Here is a 17,305-nt window from a genome sequence, read left to right on the forward strand (position 1 = left end):
TCGTTAGCCCTTAAAGGCAACCCACCTACGTCCTAAGGACCTCGCTGCCACCGTCCAAGCTCGCTTGGCCCCGGCAGATGAACCTTAGGATTAAAGGGTGGGCTCAGTTCCGCACACACTGTGTCTCACCTAAAAAATCCAATGTGCAGGCTGGAAGGTGGAAAGACCTTCCCCGGATCTTCACTCGCGAAGACTGGCCATTATTATTATTAGTGATGCTGATTTTTTTCTTAATGAGATCACATATTTTGTCTATTCAGCATTGAGCCAAGTCTTCAGAGCAGTTAGGTGCCTACATCTGCTCCTGAGGAACACGAGAAAAGCCGAGACGCTCAGGCAGCCACTGCCATGGCAAGGCAATGGAGGACTGCTTTGGAAGAAGGAGAGTACTTATCCAAAAGGTATCAAAATCAGAGCCAAGAGGAAACTAAAAGCCCTTTCAAGCCCCCTTTCCATCCTTGCCTGCCTTGTCCATCTTTCTTGGCTGACATACACTGGAGATGTACAAGTTCAGAGGTACTACGTGGCTTTTTGTTCACGTGCAGTTTTAGGCAGAGACACAAGTAGGGCACAGCAGAAACCCACAATTATTTCCCAGCTGTTTGTAATATGCCTACAGTGGGAAATAAAAGAGACATTTTAAAATGCAGTAGCTGACCCATCTTGTCTGTCATACTTTCAAGCAGGGCTTTGCACATAGCCTGGTGTGCTGCAAACCTGTAGCTGGACACTCCCAGCCCTGCAGCTGGGGCTGCCTGTGTGGGATATAATGAGGCTTTGATGCCACTGAAGGGGTTGTCACCTCCCTCTGCTGTCACTTAAAAAGTCATCTTGTGGCTGGTCCTGGCATATCCCCAAGGCAGGGGGCCTGTCACCCCCTGCAGACACTGAAAACCTTCAAGTGTCAGAGAGGAGAGAACCAGATCACTAGGAAATTAATGGGCTCTTCAGAGAGAACTGATATGCCCAGCTCCAGAATATTTGGCATAAACAATAATCTTCTTTTGCATTCAGTAGTGAGGAAGCCATGATACACAACTGAGCATTTTCATTTTCACAGAGTCACAGAATATGCTGAGTTGGAAGGGACCCACAAGGATTATCAAGTCCAACCCTTAGCCCTGCTCAGGACCATCCCCAAGAGTCATACCATGTGTTTCTCCCAGTGGAGGCAAAGGCAGTACATGTTCTTGCTCTTTCTCTTTCTGTATATCACGTTCTGGGAGCCAGAAAGTCAGTTGCAATTACAGCAGGTTGCTAGAAGCATTTTAATGCCTTCAAAATTTGCTAGTCAGCACTTTCCTGCTGTTCAAATGAATGTGCTACATGAAGAAAGACTTGGAGCATAAACTGTGCCTTTTACTCTAGCCACAGCTTCTATGCAGAGTTTTTAGAAAATATTTGTTTATGTAAAAGTCAGTTTGGTTAGCGTCCTTTAAATAAGGAAGGAGGAGCAAGCAGCATATTTTGCATTTGTACAGACAATGCTGAGCTCTCCCCAAGTAGCCACAGGGTGTGTGAATCCAGCTAATCAGGCAACAAAGCAATATGTGCCCTCAAAACCAGATGTTTGTATTGGGGGAAAAAAAAGCTAGTTCAGAAAAAAAGCAAGATGAACAGCAACTTTCACAAACAAATAATACACATTTTCCCCAGGCTTTCTGTGATATAAACTTCTCAGCAGCACTAGAGTTAATGTTTATCAAGCTGTCTGTCCCAAACCCACAAAGTGATTTAATCCAGGAGAACTAGCTAGGAGCAAGAGAGCTTAAGTGCAGCCAGGGCTGAGGTGGATTTGACTCTTATGGAAGCATCTCCCAGGCACACAGTGGAGATAGAGCCAGTGACGTAAGTTATACACTGGCTTCAGGGCCACCAAAAGAAAGCTTATGAACTCACTGGTGTAATGTGGCACCTTTGGCACTCTCCCCAGGCTGCTTTTCAGAACAGAAGGAGTTTTTTAGATCTTTCTTCTCCAGGCCTCAGCATAATTCCTGTGCTATACTCTGATCAGAAAAATAAGTCTCTTCTTGAAGAAAGGAGCCCTAGGTGTGGTCAGGAGGAGCACAGTACGAAGAAATGCCACTCTCCCCCTTTCATCCTGCGAGTAGGGTTTTCTGTAGGAATTTGTTCTGTCTGTAATTAGCTCCCCAAGGTGGTCAGGTGTTTCATATCTACTTTTAGCCTGTGAGTTGCACTATGTCCCCTTCTTTGCTGTAGAACCTCAGGAGGCTGCAGGTAGCAGAGCAGCAGTGACAGCAGCTTTGACAGGCTCAGCAGAGATGGATGGTGTCCATGTAGATGAGAACATTCATGCAGTGGCTTCCTGAGCACAGTGGGAAGTCAGTGAATCATAGAATCACAGAATATGCTTAGTTTGAAGGGACCCACAGGGATCATCGTGTCTGACCCTTAGATCTGCACAGGACCTTCCCCAAGACTCACACCATGTGCCTGAGAGCACATGTCCAAACACTTCTTGAACTTTGTCAGGCTTGATGCTGAGACCACTTCCCTGGGAAGCCTGTTCTAGCACCCAACCACCCTGTGGGTGAAGAACCGTTTTCTAAAATCCAACCTAAACTTCCCCTGACACGACTTCAGGCCATTCCCTCAGGTCCTGGTCACCACAGAGAAGAGATCAGTGGCTCCCCCACCTCTTCCCCTCATGAGGAAGTTGTAAACTGCAATAAGAATGCTGTTCCATAAGCACAGGAACAGCTTAGACTGTGTTACAGTCTTCCTTCAGGTTCTGCAGGATCAACCAAATGAGGTCACTGTCTGGGATAGATGGACAGGCGACGTGTTCATCCTTATCCAGAGTTGAAATGGAGATTCTCCAACTAGTTTCTGCTTAGCAGCAAAAGGTAACTGCAACTTCCAAAATGAAGCCAATGGTTTGTGTCCTTTGTAGACTTCTACAACTCACATTTAAACGATGAATGCTGCCCAGTTTTACATTTCAGTTGGGCTCAAGGTGAAGGTATGATGAGGCATCCGATCATCACTAATAAAATTGGTGATGCCAAATACGGCTAAAAAAGTGTGGGTCTTGTCTCCATCCTTAAACCCTTATCTACATGCGCAGACTGCAAGATCACTGACTTCCTGAATAGAAATAAACCTAAATATTTGGGTCTTTATATGTCTAAAATCTAGCCGCTCCATTTTATCATATATAACCCTAGATGTGGATATTTTTTAAATGATAGTCTTGTGCTGACTTCCAGACTTCAGTGACTGACAGGAGGCAGAAGGCTGCAGCAGACAGCTTAAGAACAAGCATAATGGCTCCAGCATGTGTTAAGGCAAGATCACAAGAACTGGATAAGGTTACTACGGCTGGCAAAGTCCTTGAGGTGTGCTGGTTGGGCTGTGGTGCAAATCTGCCTTGGTACCAAGTGTAGAGTACCCTGCCTCAGCCCTGTCTAGGCAAAATTTTAACACTGGTATTTATGCAGGAGTTGAGAGAATGACATTAAGAGCCAAAACTGGATTTAAAAAGTATTCTTAAACATCTGCACTTGAGGTTGTGGTGGTTTGGGTTTTTTTTAATGCCTCATTGCAATGAAGAGTCAGACCATGGATATACAGGCAGGGAGAGGCACCTTGAAATGGCCATAAAATCTGGGGATGGGTGGGGGGTACATCCCTGTGTCTACACCCAGGCAGGAAGGCGGAAGGCCCCTACGTCATTTAGCGTTGGACCGGAGAGGCAGCCTGGTGCAGCCCCATGTCACCTGTGCCATGTGCTTTGGAGGTGGGTTGTCCACCAACAGGCAGCCTCTCTGAGCTGCCACATGCCAGGAGGTCTCCCAGGTTGTGCTTGAAGCTTCCCAAGACTGGGATAGCATCAGCTCCTCACTGAGACTGTAACAGCTTGCACAAGATGCTGTCAGAGCAGTATATTGGCAATGCCAAGATCCAGGCTTTTTTTCCTGGAGCCCATGGGAAACTGCCCTGTGCTGGCTGTGTCCCTGGGTTTTATTTGCTATAAAGCTGTCTTGCATCCTTATGGGTTGTGGGGCTGCAATCAGATAATCAGTGGGAAGGAACCAATCATGAAGGAGCTGTGGCTTGTCATGCATGTGCCGTGCAAAGCAGACCTATCTTTTCAAGTTGGGCCCAAAGTTGTGTACTGGAAATGTCCCATCCTACATTGCCATGTGGATGCACCAAGCTGACTTCGCTCTAAATTAAATTTCATGGATAAGATTCAACATACTGAAGATTTTATTTCATCAGCCTCACAAAATAGAACACTTGAGGAACAAAACAGATACAAGTTGTGAATCCAAACATTCTGACAGCATGATCAAAATGACCATTCCCTCAGGACAGTATCAGCAGAGCAGTGTGATGCTTGGCTCCCTCAGGGGCTTGCTTACCTCATGGCCATGTACTGCCACATGGTCTTGTGTCTCCTGCACCCCCTTTCTCTTCTGCAGGGTTCCCAGGACAGACACAGCGAGACTGGAAAGGCACAACCCCTTCAGGTGAACTGGGGATGCCAGCAGCCCTCCTGTCCAAAAGGACCTGCGAGGCGTTTGGAGACCCATGTACCCAGATATCCTGGGCTGTCCCTGCCCATTGGCAACTGACACAGGGTGACTCAGGGAAGGTCTTGGCAGTGCTGATGGTCTAGCAGGCACCAAGGCACTGAGAAAGCAGGGTATAATTGTGGGAAGCCAGAAAATATCCTCCTTCTACTGCTACAAGGGAAAAGATGGAGGCATAAACAGTGAAGGAGGCACCAGGCAGTCCTGTCGGGCTTGTAAGGGTGCAGTGGTGCTCACATTAACTCCTTGTCATGGAGATCTTCACAATATGTAACTCAAGGTCTCTCTAGGTTTGATTAGAAACAGACACCCCAAACTTTGCACTGAAACTTTGAGGCCATCTCCAGTTACAGGAAGTCTGGGCATATCCATATGCAGATGTATGCAATTTGTTTCACTTCAGCAGTTAGCGTGACTGTTTTGAGGTCAAAGAGCCTGTTTCTAGGGAATGAGAGTTACTTCTTGGGATGCTCAGCCAAGGATGGATGCACGCCATCCCCTCCCTACCCTGCCGTCCTGCCCTCCATCCCACAGTTGCTGCCCCTCTCATGGAGTCAGCTCATCCCTGCCAGGGCCCTCAGGGGCTAGAGGTGAAGAAGCCCATGTTTGCTGCAGTGCAGGAGCATGACAGCAGCATGGCTGAGCTGGCAAGGAGGGCTCTGGACTGGCAGCAGGCAGGCAGGGGAATACCCATTGTGGGCACAGCAGGGACAGCCGCTTGCTCCTTGGGACTGATGGTTTGTGATGGAGATAATTATTCCTGCTGAAAGTCCAAAGCCCAGCTCCCAGCTGCAGTTTGGGCTATGCAGTCAACGAAATTAGAACAGACCCAGAGCTTTTCTCTCTGTGTGTTTCTGCAGACCCCTTCCCAGCTATCTGAGCTGCTCAAGCAGATAAGAAACAGCAGAGGAGTTCCCAAGGAAAGGCCTCAGGTGTTACATTTGCTGCTGCTGGAGTTGCAGGGCACCTGGGATTTAGGGAGGCAGCCAGCACAAAGCTGTGGGGGAAAATGTACTGGGCTTCCTGGCATCATAAATAATAAAAGAAAGAAAGAAAAGAGAAAAAAAAACCAGAGAAAAAATTCCTGGAATACTTTCATATATTTATTGCTCTGTCTCTACTGACTCTCATAGGCGGTAGTCCATTGCTGCAGACTTTCTGGAACTGTTTTATTTTCAGCTGTGAAATTTATAAATATCATGTCTGTATCATATGATTTACCCAGGCTGTGGGGCAGAGCCTCTTTTGGACAGGCTTGCCCACCTGCATCCCCCAGGAGCAGTAGAAGAGTTCAGAGAGGGGAGGTGCAAAGAGGAGGCAGGGTGTCAGTCCCTGGCCTAGACACTGGTCCTGGCACCCAGGGAGTATAAATATTGGCAAAACGTTCCTAAGGATCAAAGCAAAGACTACTGAGACAGACAGCATCAGACTTTGGAAAGCTTTACAGGGACCTCCTCAAAAGCCTGAGGGAACAGTATCAGAGAAAGCAGTAAATCTGAAATCACAGTAGGGTGGTAGTCGCAGATAGCTCCTGCAACTGTTACCTTCATCCAAGGTCTGCTTTTAACCCCTCTGTACCAACTGGGTAATTTTTTTCTCAAAACCCTTTCATAGCTCATCCTCCCAGACTTAAATCTGGGCCTTCCTTGCCCTTGTGCCCGAGGGTGACAGCTACATTTCATCCTGGTTTTATCCCAATCACTTCAATGCAGTCTTTCAGCTGCAAGAGTGAGAAATGGGTGAGGACATGCATACCTTCTCAGAAGCTTGTTCATGGGCTTTTGGCTGTGGAGACATGACAGCTATTCACAGAAGGGCTAAACTCTAAATGTACAGTGAATTAGTGGAAAGATGTAACAAGAGATAAGTGCTGGAAAAAATGAAACTTGCCAAAGACACATGCTAAGATGCCTGAGCTGGCATTAATGACCCTGGATATGACACTGCTGGGGAAAAGCTCCCAGTGGGGACATCACTAGACGGTGGAGCTGTTTCCTAGAAAGACTGATCTTGGACTGGTAACATTTAAATATAGGCTAATGTGAAATTAAAAAAAAGATCATCCAGTTGATGTACTCTTCGCTTGGTAAGGAGAGCATGAATAGGAAGTACCACTGTACCACTTCCTGGACATTTAGGAACTGAGAATAGTGGCTCAAGGTTAAAACCTGCTGTAGGGCTACCGTGTTTTTTGTCCAAAGATCTCAGCCAGAAATGTGGCCAGTTGGTGGACTGTTGTTCACACAGACCCCTCTTTTTCTGGCCTGGGGATGGCCCACAATGCAGAGCAGTGGCATCAGACAAGGGAGAACCACAGTCACTTGCGAGGACCTACCAGGGTCCTGCTGGCAAAGCAGCACTCTTGCTAATGAAGGGCTTACCACTTCCACTGGAGGCAGGAGGTGGGCAGGAGAGGATGCTCCATCACAGCATGGGCCTGAGGATATATGTGCCCCATTATAGAAGCTCAAAGGTGGTTTTAATTGTAGCTACTAAGCCTTAGAGAGGAACCAGCTTACTGGTTGAGTGGTTGAAATGTCCTCCTCCTGTATCACCATACTGCTGTCATACATCATGCGCCATTAATTATTAATTGTTGGGGGTAGTCAGGCAGAAACATCTTCCCAGGCTGCTGTCAGACTCCTCTCATTTCCCTCTGCCCTACACACAGGCTGGGCTGTTTCTGTAGGTGTCTCACGACGTCCTTTTCTGGAGCACTAAACCCCATTTACAGCCTCCTTGCCAAAAGCACTGCAAGTCCTCTTAGAAGGCTGTGGGGTGTCAGTCAGGAACACCTCTGCTGAAACACCACCACTGCCAGGGGATGCAGGAGAAGCAAGCAGACCTAACCAAGCATGACACGTGGCTGCTGGGTACTGGTTTTCTACTGTGTGCTATTCAGTAGGGGAGCACCAATGGGCTGGTGTCCGGGGACCTACTTGATGGGGGAAGCAGATGGGTTCCTCTATCCTCAGAGACCTTTCCTGTGGCCAGGCCCAAGGAATGTAGTGCTCTGCGGGGTTCAGTCCCAATGTGGGTGTTGGAGAAGGGTCTGACTAGGTTGTGTGTACATGAGTGCACAGGGCTCTTGGAGAGGGAGGAGTAGCTGGCAGAGCTTGCCCCAGCCTCCTCTTTCCCATCTGTGCTGGCCTCTGCATCTTGTGATAAACCTTCCTTCCAAAACAGCCACCTCCTCCCTTGGTTACAGCCTGTGCCACCCCAAAGCTGAGCACCAATACCTTCCGAGGCCAAGGCTGGCAGCTTTTCTGCACCCATGGCAGCGCTCTGCCTTGTCTCACCTCCCTTCTCTCTCTCTGCCCAGAGTTGATGCCAGCCTCTCTGTCCACCTTTGGGAACTGCTGCCCTCCCGCCAGGGTGCTAGCTTTAACTGATTGAACCCAACTAATTGGTCAAAATATTTACAACTGTTTCCTTCTCTCTCTCCCCACCCCCTGCCTCTACTCAAACCCACCTTCCTCTCCCCTCCCTCCCAAATAGGTAAAGACAGCGCTTTGGGAGAGGCTGACCTGCAGCCAAGCTCTGACCCATCAGCAATGGACAGCAGCTACCTCAGCGTGAAGGAGGCTGGGGTGAAAGTGCCCCAGGACAGGGCCAGCACAGACCTCCCCAGCCCCATGGACAAGGCCGACTCAGAGAGCAACAAGGGCAAAAAGCGGAGGAACCGCACCACCTTCACTAGTTACCAGCTGGAGGAGCTGGAGAAGGTCTTCCAGAAAACCCACTATCCTGATGTCTATGCCAGGGAGCAGCTAGCCATGAGGACAGACCTCACCGAGGCTCGTGTACAGGTATGGGGGAATGGCCTAGGGCTGGGCGCGGGTGGGTGAGCTGCAAACAAGCCCCTGAGGTCCCCTGCAGCCGAACCATAAACTGCAGGCAGCTGAGCCCTACCCAGAGCCTGTGCCACAGGCTAGCATGCCTCTCCAGCAGGGGCAGGGCAGGGAGGTACATCCACATCTGACACTAGTATCAGCTCCTTTATTTGGTCTGGTGCTCCAGTGTTCACAGAGATGCCTCTTGCCCTTGAGCTAATGCGACAACAGGCAGGTAAATCTCATGGCCACCCACAACAAAGCTTTTACAAAAAACACTTTTTTTCAGGAGACTCATAGAGGACACAGGTTTATTAGTCTGAGTGGCAGCAAGCTTTTCCACAGACTGGGCTCTTTTCTGGCAAGATGGGGATGCAGATATGACCAGGAGCTCAGTAGCGGAGAGCATGAGGTGATACAAAACAGGAACTCTTATTGCCTGCTTGGTTAAGTAGGTGCTGAAGATGCATGAAAGCTGCAGGCCTGGAGACAAAAGGTGCACCCACCACCTTGGGAGGAGCAGAAGAGTTAAACAGCTACACTGTTGACAGACTTCCAACCACCTCCACCCACACAGGTGCCAGCTCCCATGAACTAGCTCCCCCAAACTAACCTGGGGGTCCATCAGAGCCAAAATCCACATCAAAGAAATTTAACAGAGGGCCTGGCAGGGCTCAGAAGCATGTGCAAAAAGGAACATCATTGCATGGAGCATCATTGTGTGGAGCAGACATCCACAACTCATGCCTTGGCAACCAGCTCTTTCTCCAGCCTAGCTAATCCTGTAACTTCCACCTGCAGGCATTTGTCAGCTCACCATCCCCAGAACCTGCATGAACATCAAGAATGTTGGTTAAGACATGGTGCTAAAAATCACAAGGTCGCAGGTTCCATCCCTGTATGGGATATTCACTTGAGAGTTGGACTCACTAATCCTTATGGGTCCCTTCCAACTCAGAATATTCTGTGATTTACCTGAATAATTGGCCTATGGAGACACCTGATTGTATCTCTTAAACCAGGAAGACTCCCCGCTCCTAAGGCAGCCCGGCTTGCCCTCTGCTTTAACCTTTACAAGTAGTTGTTGCAAACAGTCTAAGCAGTCAAGCCAGCATCCATGCTTAAGTCCATTTTAGTCTGTGCCTTCCCTTCCAGATTCAATTGGAAGCAGGATTTTTCTTGTCTGCTTCCTAAATTGGTTTGCAGGGCTGCTGTGCTCTTCTTCCCCACAGCTGTTTCTCTTCAGGCTGGACACGGCTGCATTTCAGTAGGAAGCAGCACGATTCCCATTGGTCCCGGGTGTAGCATGCTGAGCACTGCAGGATGGGCAGAGGAAGGCAGTGCTACAAACATCAGCTCTTTACTTCTGTCACTGGATGAAGCCCTTGATTTCCCAGGAACACATCACAAGTGCCGATGGGGTCTCCTGGGAGGCCAGGCACAGCATCTGGTTACATGCTGCACAGTGCATGAAATTCCTTTTGCTCAGGAATGAGAATGAGGTGCTGGAGGGTGGCAAGCTCCTCCTGCTTGCTTCTGAGCCAGGGTGTGCAGCTAGCGTGCCATCCCAGCCAGCACGCAGGGCTGCTAACAGAGCCAGGGCGGGTGAGGCAGATGCAGTCTACAAGTTCCTTACATATGACCCATGATCTTGGGGGTTTCCCCCACTGGATAACACTAAAGCTGAGAGGAGAAGCACCTCACTGGGCAGCCAGGAGGATATCTGGCAGAGGGGGATTTCACCTTGTCCTGAGATAAGTGCCCCTTAAGCTGCCTGTCGCCATGGCTGCCAGCGCACTCCTCTAACTTGGGGTGGTGATGACAGGGCTCGTGTCATGGAGCGGCTGAAGGACTTGTCCAAGTGGCCTGGTGCTCGAGCACTTACCCAGGGATGAAAGGGGTCAGCACTTGCATTTCAGTCATTCCCCTGCTCTGCTGGGAAGGGCCCAGTCCCCTGGGCTATGGGTTGGCACCCAGCCACCACCTCCTGACGAAGGGCTGCCACGCTGTTGGTAGAAATGCAGACTCCCTGTCACTGGAGAGCAAGAACCAGCAGGCCTGTGGGTGCTGTCTGGGCAGGCTCAGGGCACCCCATGTGCCAGGTATCTCGCATGTGTTCCCAGGGGCCTGGGGGTGCTGCCTAGTGAACTGTTTAGCCTCATCGTGGCAGTGGCAGCCCCTCAGGAGGCATGGAGGTGCAGCTGGAGATGGCACAGGGTTCTTCTACTGATGGCACAGGGCTGCACTTCCCATGAAGCAAGCTTTTGGAGTCAGAGCCTTAGTGAATCATGCCAGTGCCTGTCTCCAGCTCTGAGTTGTGTTATAGCTTGTTTAGGTTTGACTTTGGTCTCCCACTCCTCTGGGTAGCTCTGTGGGAGCCTTCCAGTGCCAGCACTGCAGCACTGAGGCCCATCAGCTCACAGCCAAAGAGTGGGTTCGGGCATGGGGCAACAGGTCAGGAGACTGATGGAAAAGTAAATGCCTACGGCAAGGACCAAGAACCAAGGGCTAGAGGGTTGGAAATCACAAATTAGCCATGAGCCCCTTACTACTTTACCCCTTTGCCAAGCTGGCAGAGGCTCCAGCTGCTGTGGGGTACTGGGGTACACACCATGGCAGCCCCATGGGCTTTGAGGGAAGCTCAACAGTCCCTCTCCCAAGGGACGTATGACCATCTAAGGGATGCCAAATGTCCTGGAATAATTTCATGGAGGCCAGCTTCAGCTGCCTGCAAGGCTGAACTGAGTAAAGGAGAGTGGCAGGAAGGCGAGGCACCCAGCAGGTCTGAGGTGTGATGCTCCCTCCCACAGCTGAGCCAGCTTTTGGCTGGAGGTCATCACCTCCGTCCGGGCTCCCTGGATAGCATAACCAGCCACACTGCAGGCAGAAGCAGATGTGAAGCCTAGACAGGCAAGTGGCAGCTCTGATTTTTCCAACCCTTTCCCAAGCTCATGCTTCATTAGTGAAATAGCTGCCAGTGCCTGGAGAAGAGCCCATGGCAGCAGCATGCATGATGGGGTGGGCTGCACTGTCTGTGAAGTGGTGGCATTCCACAGCCTTGCCCCTCTCCTGCTCCATTTCCCTGGCTGCCTCTGTTTCCAGCCATCTGTAGTGGTGTCAGACAATGTCAAAGCTAATTCCCCTTATGATACAATGCAACATTTTCCCTGTCTGCCCCCCCCACAACCTCGCCCCTTGTTTCCATGTGCTATTAGGATACTGCGCATCCCTGTTTTCCAGAGTGAGAGCCATGTGTAAGCCCTGTGCAGAGGCAGAGCCACACAGCCAGGGACAGACTGCTGTGGCTCAGTCACAAGCCTGCACGGGTGCACAGTGGGTGCTGTGTTCATGTAGGTCCTGCACAATGTGTATGTTCCATTCCTTTATTGTCTTCCATGTCTGGGGCCACAGAGCTCCAGAAAGAGCTTCTGCTTGGTATTAGCAACTGTCTGAGCTTCTTCCAGATCACCCAGGTCTGCAGCATATGTCTGAGGCAGTGGCACGAGAAAAACATGGTAGACACGTGTATTCACACATGGCTCCTTCCCCTTGCATACACTCATATGCACATCCCAAGCCCTGACAGCCTGGCCCTGGCTGCTCATCTCTCTTGGGCTATGAGCATCTCTGCCTCCTGGACTGCTCTGTGGCAGAGGAGAAAGGGATCAGGCTGGAAGAAGTCTTTGCAGCCAGGGAATATAACCCCTCAGCTAGCCCCCCTCAGAGCCAGCCCTAAGATTGCTGGGACCATTAATGAAATGTTTTTGGCGGTGACCCTGTGATGCGGCGGGGGCTTGAAAGTGAGAGGGAAATGTCAAACTCTGCTGTAGCAAAATCACCGCCTTGGAAAAAAAAAGAAAAGAAAAAAAGCAAAGCAAAGCAAGAAGTAATATATCTTGATCCCTTTTCCCCCATAAAACCCTGGGAGGCTCGTGGAAGGAGCGGAAAGACTGAGCTAAGCCTGCAGGAAATTAAACATGAAATGAAAACAAGCTCAAGTTATTCAATTCTCTCATCCCAGGCTCCAATTTCCCATTCCAGGCCACTGATAAAATGGTGTCCAGTTTCAGAGCTCAAGGATGAATTCTGGCTCTGTTCTTGCAGTGTGAAAAGCAAGGGGCTGGTGGCCATCTCTGGGAAGAGGGGAGATGGCCTGGCCTTTCACAGAGGGATGGGGTCCTGGGCAGACAGATGGAGGCTGAGCAGAGGGAGGAGGGCAGTGGGGCCGGAGGACAGAAATGGGAAGAATGGATGCTGTGAGGCTGCCAGGGGAGAGCAGGAGCACAAGAGACTTGAACATGGTGGGCAGCTGTTGTCTGCACCAGGGCGGTGATGCAGTGAGGGTTGTTGAGCACAGGGTGTAAGCAGAACCTCTTGGCTGCCAGCAGCCCACCACCACATGTGTGCAGAGGCCAGCCTCACCTTCCACTGCTGCACTGATGGGTGTAGGAGGCAGGAAAGCACCTTTTTCTTTTACTTGGAGGAAGGACAAAGGTAGTGATGCAGCCTCTGACTATCCAGATGTGGCTAGAGTGGTCTGGGTGAGATCCCAACTCAGACCATCCACCTGTGCCCTGTGCAGGGCACGTGGGGCTTGGTGGCAGGGACAGACCAGCAGTGCCTGCTGGATGCAAGGGTAGAGGCAGCAAGACTGCAAGAAGGAGTCTCCTGCTTGCTTTCTTTGTCTCAGGCCATTCCTGGGCTCTCCTCCCACAACAGCACATCAGCTGTGTATGCATATGGATTAAGGTACCAGCATATGGCTGAATGTTTATGGAGACATGAAACATTTTTTGTTCTGTAGATTTTTATAGGGCTTATTTGGTACATTATGGCTTATCAAAGCATTGTCTGCAGGAGCCAGATACATGACATTACCCTACACTCCCACTCTAATTGTTAACACTGAGATTCAGCCCACAGTGACTGCTAGTCCCTGCACCAGGTACCCCATCCTGATCCCAGAGGACATGCTGCACCAGCCACTGCAAGCTCTACTGTCACATCCCCATCCCACAACAGTTTCTCTTGACAAAAAGTGATAGACAATGAAAGGAAAATGGACTGCTGTCAGGGTTTAGATTTGCTTTTTTATAAAGCAGGTGTCTTCTAAGATTGTGGAAATACTGAGGATCAGTTGGGGTTTTTGTTGACATCTTCGCAGTGTCTTGCCTATCTTGTTTTCCCTGGAGCACTGTGGAGGCCTGGAGAAACCCAACTGCAAAATACCAATCAACCTGTAAGTGTTTAGACCAGAGGAGAAAGGAGAACTTGGAAAAACAGTCCAAACCTTGCCACAAGTGTTTTGGTCCCATGGCTTACTGCCAGCCTTCTGGTGTCTCCATTGCCCATGGCACCAACACTTGGATCTAAGTCACTCTTCTTTTTCAGCCCAATGCAATGATTTGCCACAGCCTCCCAGCCCACCAGACATGTGGGGATTGCAATTCGGGAACTGCCAGTTTAAACCATTTTGCTCTGCCAGAGCCAGTTCAATCCAATGCATAAATGTGGCAGAGCAAAGGCTGAGACCCCACTCTGCTTCAGCTGGCCCGTGGAAACCTCCCTGTGGCTCCATCAAGGCAGCTGCTGCGCTGTCCTGGGAAGCCGAGCACACAAACCCTGCACTGGTGGCTTCAAAGGTCACACCGCAGAGCCGGTCAGCACCACGGGGGCCTGTGCTTGGCCGCCCTGCTCCCAGGTGGGATGCTCAGGCAGGCTCCCCTGCGTGGCAGCGCAGGTGTGCGGCCAAGGCTGCTGGTGCCTACACGGGAAGGGAACGGCCGCATATGCCTGGCATATGTTCGTTCCAGCCTCACGCACAGTCAGCATTCTGCTCCCTACCTGTTCCGCACCCCTCTGTGCACAGCGGGGCCTCCTCTGCCTGAGGAGGAACCGGGTCACCACTGCTAACTTTGAATCTGCAGATCAAAGCAGCATGATCCTGGCCAGCCCTGGGACTGGCCTGCAGCTGGGCTGGAGTGGCTGTGCCAAGAAGAGGGAGAAGAAAAGCAGACAGATGCCTGGGGCATCAAACCTGCTCCAGTAGGACGCTCTTCGTATGCAGCGTGTGCTCAGCTGGGATGATGTTAGGACCTTTCTGCTGGTGCTTTTTGAACCCACTGAAAATACTCATAGGGTTTTTGATTTGGGGGGGGGGCAGGAATTAAGAGCAGCTGTTTTGGGTAAGGCTAGTCTGACGAGCTTGTGGATGGCCCACGCCAGTGACGTTGCCATGGCCATGGAGCAGGGCACTAAAGCCTACACCATCTGCAGCCTGCATGGGGAGGACATACCTGGGTGCTGCATCATCTGCTCACTGCACCAAGCAGACCACAGCACATGGCCAGACCCTCAGCTGCCCACTTGTACCATGGGGCCGACAGCTGGCCACAATGGGGAGCTGTGAGAGACCAGCACGGGGCTGCCTATGGTGGGAAGGGGGAAACTGAAGCAGTGGAGCCTGAAACAACTCTTCCAGCACAAGCAAGAAGGTCAGCTCAAACCAGAAACCCCAGACCCTCATGTCTCTCTCTCCCTGTAGCAGCTTCCAGTTGCACTGATGCAGGCTACAGGTGCCACTGCTCTCCTCCCCCTGCCGAGAGTTGACCTGCCATCCCACCCTGTGCCAAGTGCCTGCCTTGTCCTCCTCTTCTCCTAAGACATGAGTTTCCTACCTGGCGTCTGCTTTCCCCAGCTGCTTGCCAAGCAGCGAAGCTGCCCCGTGGCCAGGCGTGGGAAGGGCCAAGCTGTTTGTTCCCGATGCCCCTGCTACCCCCCAGCCAGTCACCGTGTAAAACTCGAAGCAGAGCCGAGAGGCTCTAGGACTGCTCCTTTCATGCACTGGCGTGACCTGCACAACCCAGCCCCTGGTGATCGCCCTCATCTCTCAGTGCCTTCAAAGAGGCTCTTGATTGATGTGTTTCCCTGACTCACAAGCTTCAAGAGGCTTTGAAGACACTGGGCCAGGCTCTGATCTCTCTTAGGCTGATGCAAATCAGGAGCGATGGTGCTGACAACAGTGCAATAATCCACACTGATGTCAAGCCAGTAAAAATAAGAGCAGAAACAGAGTTTTGGTCTTTGCCTTGAAGGGATCTGAGCAGCACTGTGAATTAGAGAGCTTCAAACTTTGCAAAGACAACTTAGTGTAAAGCAAAGGACGCTGTAGAAGGGCACTTGCCCTTTCCTGCAGCTAAGGAGGGAAGGGGTGTTAGGCTTTTTATCTTTCATCACAGTTAAGAAAAATAAGAGAGTTTGGTGAGAAATGCAAGCTTCAGCCAGCGACATCATCATAGCCAGGATTAGGCCTGGGGAAAGCCCCATCACTGCTGGTTTCAGCCAGGCAGCAACACTCATGGATGTATTCACACTTCTTGTCTGAGACTGGCTGACAGCAGGTCAGCTGTAGGCAGAGCCTGGGTAACAGAGATTTCAGAAAGAAGAAGATGGGCTATCCCAGGACAAATTAGGCTGTGGGAGGCAAGAGCTGTGAGTGTTACCAGAGAGGCAGTACACCAAGGGATGAGCATCCCCTTTTGCCTGGGGTGTGCCCAGTCTAGCAGCACAGGCTGGTCCCAGACCTCCAAGAGATGCAGGGCAGGACTGTCACTCTCCTGCAGAGCTTGTGTGTGGAGTGCCCATCTCCATGCCATGCAAAACCACCCACCTGGGGAGGGCCTGCCCACTGGCGGGCTCCTCAGGGCTGTCAGGCTCCCAGCCACTGCCAGCAGCTCCCCTTGTTCACAGCCCCCCTCTTGCTCTCTCCCAGGTTTGGTTTCAGAACCGGCGAGCAAAATGGCGCAAGAGGGAGCGGTTCGGTCAGATGCAGCAGGTCCGGACCCACTTCTCCACTGCCTACGAGCTGCCTCTGCTGACCCGTGCTGAGAACTATGCCCAGGTGAGTGCATCCCCCTGCCTGGGCCCATCTGTCCCAGTGCCTGCTGGACACACTGCCTCTGGTCCCAGTCCTCTCCAAGTCATGTTTCCCTTCTCAGGTTCATCCACCTGCCCTCAGGCGGGGTTGCAAGAATGCTGGTGCCAGGGCTGTATATGTTGTCAAGCACTGAAGGGCTGGGAGTTTTTTAGTCAGGTATCCTGCCTAGCTTCCTTATGCCCTGGCCCAGAGCAGTCATCTTTAAAGTAGGTATCAAGCCCAGCCCTGTGTGATGTAGTGCAGCATCCTTTGGGTACAGGTCACCCTGCTCAGCACATCCTATTACACTGTCCTTCTCCCATCACGTGTGCTGCTGCCCACTAACTTCCCTCCAGTTTGAAAAAGATTCAAAAGGCTAATTCATGCCTAAAGAACAGCAGTTCCCAGGAAGGTTTCCTGTTACCATGTCTGGGTTTCCATGCCCCTTAGACATGGTGGTTGGAAAAAAGCATTTTTCCCCTGGCAAATTCTTACAGCCATCTCCCAGTGATGGGCTGTGGTTCCTACAGCACACCTGATGATATCTGAGGATGCTTCCCAATGGACTTTTAGGTTTATGCTCCAAAGGAAGTGGGGGAAGCAGCCTTGTTGGGGTACCGGAGGCTGCTTCTGGGTCCTTCTGCTTCAGGATCTTCCTCCCCTGACCCTGGCAGCAGATCACACAAATGCCTCACCTCCTTAGCTTCCTGTGCTGGAAAACCTGTCACCAAAGTAACCTCCTAAGCACTGGGCCAGCCCCCATTTCACAACACCGCTTTCAGACAAGGCCAGACAAACAGGTGTTTGTTAGATCAAGGCTGTGCCCCTGCAAAGCACTCCCTCCATCCTGCACTCCTCTTCCCACCACCCAGAATTTGCTCAAGAGCAGAGTTCTGCAGGTGTGATGCTCTGAATCTCACTGTCCTCAGATGTGCTGGGAGTCCTCCCTCCCTGACTCCCTGGCTCTCTGGTACTTCCCCAGCCAGTGCTCTACCAGT

General features: G+C 51.0%; 1 protein-coding gene across 3 annotated transcripts in view; it reads left to right on the forward strand.

The window, feature by feature from the left end:
* Positions 1 to 17,305, forward strand: part of ALX4 (ALX homeobox 4) — a 45,647-nt gene that overhangs the window by 22,107 nt on the left and 6,235 nt on the right. For all 3 annotated transcript variants that reach the window (XR_007631558.1, XM_050336641.1, XM_050336642.1), the window contains 2 exons: positions 8,058 to 8,368; positions 16,164 to 16,292. Coding sequence is in view for 2 of the 3 variants with exons in the window: in XM_050336641.1 (XP_050192598.1) it covers positions 8,058 to 8,368; positions 16,164 to 16,292 (440 nt within the window). In the remaining variant the exon portion in view is untranslated. The remainder of the gene's footprint in view (positions 1 to 8,057; positions 8,369 to 16,163; positions 16,293 to 17,305) is intronic.

Source organism: Myiozetetes cayanensis, unplaced genomic scaffold (genome assembly GCF_022539395.1).
Source record: "Myiozetetes cayanensis isolate MyiCay16 unplaced genomic scaffold, myiCay2020 scf6-25, whole genome shotgun sequence".
NCBI lineage: Eukaryota > Metazoa > Chordata > Aves > Passeriformes > Tyrannidae > Myiozetetes > Myiozetetes cayanensis.